Consider the following 6,330-nt stretch of genomic DNA (forward strand, 5'->3'; position numbering starts at 1 on the left):
CATTCGTAATTACCCGATGTTGCTCAGGGATTGGAAGTCAGGTTTCAATCTGAAGGATGATATGTTGCACACTATTCCAGTGTGGATGAAGCTGCCTCAACTACCTCTGCATCTATTGGGGGCAAAGAGCCTCAGCAAGATTGGGAGTGCCATAGGGACGCCACTTGTAACTGATGTGTGCATAACAAAGAAGCTAAGAATCTCTTACGCAAGAATTCTGGTGGAAATTGATACTACACAGGACAACCCTAAGGAGATTAATATTAAAGGGTACGAGGGCAGTGTTATTAAGCAAGCAATTGAGTGTGAATGAAAGCCAGCCTACTGTGATATATGCAAGAAAATTGAGCATAGGTTTGACCAAAAGAAGAAACCGGTTAAGCAATGGGTGCCAAAGAAGCCAGAGAATACACAAGAGAAGGAGAATATGGAGATAGTGGAAGAAAAGGGTGAGGCTATTGTGTTTAGTACTGGGAAACAGAAGGTTTCTTAATAAGAGGAATGGAATACAGTGCTCAAAGGAGCTAGGGGTAAACAACCTATGGCTAGGGCAGAAGTTCCTTGTGCAAATGATTTTAAAGCACTTGAGTGGGGAGATGCCACAGTGTTCCCAGATCCAGTACCATGATAATAGCTTTGATTTTAAGGGGGCTAAATAAAATGGGGAAGATCAAGGAGATAAGCTCCCGTCTTATTGGTCTTAACCCTGACATAGCTGTGCTGATTGAAACAAGAGTGAAGGAGGATAATGCTGGTACAGTGAGGAATAAATTGAAACTTAAAGGAGAGTATGTGGATAACTACCTGAAGCATGGAAATGGAAGAATTTGGATGTTTTGGAATGATAATAACATTGACCTCAAAGTGGTGAAGATTACTCAACAAATGATACATTGTAGTATTCATGACAATATGGGAAGGTGGAGGTATTGGCTGATAGCTATATATGCTATGAATCAGCTAGAACATAGACAAAAGTTGTGGAAGGATATTGAGGAAATCCATGGGAATCAGCAGGGGCCTTGGTGCATTATTGGAGATTTCAATAATGTGTTAAGAAGCACTGACAGGATTGGTGGGAGACAGGTACATGAACATGAGTATAAAGATCTTTGCAGCATGATGGGGAACACTGGCCTATATGAGATGGACAGCACTGGTGATCATTTCACTTGGACTAACAAGCAGAGAGACAATGCTATATACTCAAGGATTGATAGAATCTTAGGGAATATAGATTGGCATCAACAGCATATAGACTTTACTCTTCACACTATGTCACCTAGTGTGTCTAACCATGCTATGCTTGAAGGAGAATCAGATTAGTAGGATACATAGGAAGCATTTCAAATTCAGGAACTATTTGGTGGATTTGGAGGGATATAGGAACACTGTGGCTAGGAGTTGGAATGAACCTATGACTGGAAGCCCTATGTATGTGGTTTGGAAGAAATTGCAAAGACTCCAACCTCACATAAGAGCCCTTGGCAAGCCCCTAAGAGATGTACATAGAAATATTGTTCTGACCGGACAATTACTGCAGAATGCCTAAGAGGAGCTTATCACTGATAGAATGAATCCTAGGAAGATTGAGAAAGTGATGAGATGCACAGAGGAAATTCTGAAATGGCAAGAACTGGAGGAAAAGGATCTTCAGCAAAGATCTAAAGTTGAATGGATTAGGCTGGGTGATGGGAACAACAAGTACTTTCATGCATCCCTTAAAGCCAGGAACAAAATAAAAAATCTGCAGAGCCTACATACTGAGAATGGTGAGGTTCTTGAAACCAAGGAGGAAATTGTAGGTCAAATCCTGAAATTCTATAAGAGTCTGATGGGAACTACTGAGAGTAATCTTGATGGTATTGACATTACTGTGCTGAGAAATGGCCCTCAACTGAGCAACAACCAAAGAGATGCATTGATTGTTCCAGTTAGTGAGGAGGAGATTGAAGCAGCTATGAGAAGTATTGGAGACCTCAAGGCCCCTGGGCCTGATGGATATTGTATATGCTTCTTCAAGGCTTCATGGAATGTTATCAAGTATGATATGATCAGGGTAGTGAAAGATTTCTATCTTAATGGTAGGTTGTACAGGGCTGTGAATTGCACTCTTGTTTCTCTAATTCCCAAGAGTAAGGATGCTAAGAGGATTAGAGAATACAGACCCATATCTTGCTGCAGTACACTGTACAAGATTGTTTCAAAGATTCTGGCTAGCAGGATGGCTAAGGTGTTACATAGTATTGTGGCTCAGAACCAAGCTGCATTTATACCTGGGCAAATAATCCATAACCACATACTTCTAACCTATGAACTGTTAAAAGGCTATAAGAGGAAGGGAGGTACTCCTAGAGTGATGATGCAAGTAGACATCCAGAAAGCTTATGATACAGTTGACTGGCATGCTATGGAGTGTATTCTGAAAGAAGTAGGTTTCCCAAGGCAATTTGTTAGCTGGATTATGAAGGCTGTCACTATAGTTTCATACAGATTTAACATCAATGGGGAGCAGAGTGAAATTATGATGGCACAGAGAGGGCTTAAACAAGGAGACCCAATATCTCCCTTTCTCTTTGTTATAGTTATGGAGTATTTGAACAGAGGGATGATGAAAATGGCTGAGAATCATGCTTTTAGATACCATGCTAAGTGCAAAAGAATAAGTCTAACTAATTTGTGTTTTGCAGATGACCTTCTTCTATTCACAAGAGGAGATAAAGGCTCAGTTAACTTGATGATGCGGGCTTTTGATAAGTTCTCTAGGGCAACTGGTCTTAAAGTCAACCCAGCCAAATGCAAGATTTTCTTTGGTGGGGTGGATGTGAACACTAAAGAGGAGATATTGAATAGCACCAGGTTTGAAGATGGGAAGTTTCCCTTTATATACCTTGGGATACCTATGTCTGGCTGGAGGTTAGCTATTAAGGAGTATGATAGTCTGTTTGATAGTATTATGAGCAGGATTAATCGCTGGAGCTCTCAACTGTTAAGCTATGCGGGCAGGCTTTAACTTTTGAGTAGCACTATCTTCTTTGTTATGAACTATTGGCTACAGGCACTCCCATTTCCTAAAGCTGTAATACACATGATTGATGCTATTTGTAGGAGCTTTTTATGGACAGGCCAGAAGGAGAACATCAGAAAGAGCCCAATAGCTTGGAAGACTGTTTGCTGTCCAAAGAAAAATGGTGGGCTGCACTTGGTTGACTTACAAATTTGGAACACTGCTGTGCTAATTAAGTTGTTATGGAACCTGAGCAAGAAGAGAGACTCAATATGGGTTAAATGTGTTCATGCTTATTATATAAAAGACCAGTTGTTAATGGAAATGAGTGTGAAGGATAGCTTTTCCTGGATAATGAAAGTTATTTTGATGGAGAGAGACAAAGCTAGTAATATGGTTATATGGAGTAGTGATAGATTTAGAATGAAGGAAGCCTACACAGCTCTGCACTTTAGTAACAATCAGATGCCATGGAAAGATTTGATGTTTGGAAACATAGTTAGGCCAAGGGCGATATTCCAACTTTGGATTGCTTGCCATTCAAGACTGTCAACAAAGAGTAGGTTGATGAAGTGGGGTTTATTAGATCATAGCACTTGCAATTTCTGTGATGCTGAGAAAACTCAGCAACATTTGTTTTTTGAATGTCATGTGGTGAAGGATGTTTGGAGAAAAGTTCTGAATTGGATCAATGTGAAGCATGAGCCACTGAATTGGGATAGGGAATTGCATTGGCTGATAGTGAATTGTAAAGGGAAGAGCAAGAGAGCTACTATGCTAAAGTTAGAAATCACAGAATGTATATATATGAGGTGTGGAGGTATAGAAATGAGAAGAGTTTTAATACTAATACAAAAGATAGGAACATAGAGGGAAAGGTTATAGAAATGATAGTTTACAGGGGGTGGCAAAATGTTAAGATGAGAGAGTATGTAGCGAAGCTGATGATGCAATAGCTAATCTCATTGGGTTATTTTGGGCTTTTTGATTTTGTCGGGCTGGATCCTAGCGATCCCCATGTATAGCTTGTTTTGAATTAATCAAAGTTTTTATTGATTAAAAAAAAAGAAAATTCATTTTCATTGCATATATAAAATAACTACTATAAAATAACTTACTATAAAAATCCATTTTTATTGCATATACTATTGTAAAATAACTTATTTCATAATATAAAAATATTATCTTTTTAATATAAACATAAAAAATTTATTTTCTATATATCAAAAAAATTTTGTTTTTTAATTTTATATTTATATTCTATATTCTATTTTTTAATTTACATCTTTTTAATAACTTACTTCATTATATATTTTTAATATATTTTATATTCTGTTTTAAAATATATATATATATATATATATATATATATATATATATATATATATATATATATATATATATATATATATATATATATATATATATATATATATATATATATATATATATCACAATAAAAAAGTTACCAACTAAAAATATATTCTATTTTAAAATATATACATTTTCAATATGACCTAAACTATACCTAATTACCAACTAAATAAATTTAGACATTTCCATTAAATTACAATAAAAATATTATCTAAATCTCCTTCTATACTAAAATAAAATTACTAAATCACAATAGAAAAAAATTCTTCAACACCAATATAAAAAAAAAATTCTTCAACCTAATTACCAGCTTAAAAAAATTCTTCAACCTGAAAAAATATTATCTAATTCACAATAGAAAAAAATTAAAAAATTACTAAAATATCTCTTCTTCAAATCTCCTTCAATCTTCTAGTACCAATCTACCATCTTCAATTCTTCAATCTAGAATTCTTCAACAAAAAAAACCCTAAATTAAATTTAAAAATTTAAAAATTCTTAAAAAACAAAGTTATACAAATAATATATTAAATTAGTTACCTATTATGGTATTTGAGAGAGTGTTGAGACAGCAACAATGGAGGAAGAACAGGGGGCGTGGGGGAAGAGAGCAAAGCAGAAGAATAGGGGGGCGTGGGGGAAGAGAGCAACAATATTGAAGGAAAAACATATAGTGTTGAGCAAAGCAAACAATGAAACTTGTTTTAATCTGAAACGCAAGTGTTTTTGGTAAATATATAAGTAAATCAGCGACGTGGTCCTCACCTCGCTACTTTGTCACGTGGGATGCACGTTGCTACACTCAAACGGTAACAATAATAAATTCAGACTCTGCCAAATCTGTAAAAGTGACAGAGTTATTTTCCCAAGTAAACTGTTGGGACGTGGGAGTAACGTCACAACTTAAATTCAAAAAATTTCAAATCTCCCTCCATCTACAACGTTAAAGTTTGTATTTTTTTTTTTTACTTTTTAGTAGCGGCGTGACTCACACGTCGCAACAGTTTAAAAAAAAACAAACCTCTGACTTCTCTGATTATAACGTTGGTTTGATTTTTTTATTATAAAAGTTTGTTGTGACGTGGGAAACACGTCGCAACTACTCACGTGAAAGTCACGCCGCGAATATATGTCGCTGGGGAACAACTTTTTTTGTAGTTAGTGGACAACCACAATTTTTAATTACTATATTTAAAATTACTAAAATGAGATTACTAATTATTGTCTCTGTGAGATATTGGATCGAACTCTAGTATGGCAGAAGGGTAGCTTCTTGGTTCGACAGGGTTAAGCATGAAGTCGAAGGTTGTTCACATGCTTGTGTCGAAGATGCTAGGGTTGTTAGCATGTTAAATTAGGTTTTAGTGTTTAAACCCTAATTTGTTAAGTTAGCTTGTTTATTAAGTTAGCTTGTGTAATGGGCCTTGCTGAAAAAGCCCATTAGTTAGTATGTTAGGTTTTATTATAAATAGCATACTAGTCTCTCATCATTGCTAAGCTGCAAATCCTAAAATAGGGTGAGAGGTTATTTGTTATTCTTGTAAACTTGTAATCTTGTTTTAAGAGAAAGTGAAAGAATAGCAGTTATAACCAATTCTTGTGTTCTTCTTCTCTTCCCTAATTCCCTATTATATTTTGTTCTTGACATCGTTTTTCACAACAAATTAGTGCGGTGAGCGTGGAGAAGATGCTGTCAACAAAGTATGAGATTGAAAAGTTCACCGGAGTGAATGATTTCGGTCTGTGGCGCTTGAAGATGAAAGCCCTACTGGTTCAGAAGGGTTGTTTGGAAGCGTTGAAGGGAGAGGCAGCCATGAATGCAGAATTGACGGCAACGGAAAAGACAAATATGATCGAAAAAGCACACAGCGCAATTTTGTTGAGCCTTGGTGATAAGGTTCTCAGACAGGTATCAAAGGAGACGACGACATCAGGGTTATGGGTGAAAC

At 36.1% G+C, this 6,330-nt stretch overlaps 1 protein-coding gene across 1 annotated transcript; it reads left to right on the top strand.

Moving 5' to 3' along the window:
* Positions 1 to 3,088: 3,088 nt before the first annotated feature.
* Positions 3,089 to 3,877, top strand: LOC131613513 (uncharacterized). Its single transcript, XM_058885176.1, has one exon. The coding sequence runs from the start codon at positions 3,089 to 3,091 to the stop codon at positions 3,875 to 3,877; it is 789 nt and encodes a 262-aa protein (XP_058741159.1).
* The last annotated feature ends 2,453 nt before the right edge of the window (positions 3,878 to 6,330 follow it).

The sequence above is a fragment of the Vicia villosa genome, linkage group LG6, assembly GCF_029867415.1.
Source record: "Vicia villosa cultivar HV-30 ecotype Madison, WI linkage group LG6, Vvil1.0, whole genome shotgun sequence".
NCBI lineage: Eukaryota > Viridiplantae > Streptophyta > Magnoliopsida > Fabales > Fabaceae > Vicia > Vicia villosa.

What these genes read in the sequence shown, in the direction of transcription:
- LOC131613513 (XM_058885176.1), top strand. Translation starts at nt 3,089, where the DNA reads ATGATTGATGCTATTTGTAGGAGCTTTTTATGGACAGGCCAGAAGGAG.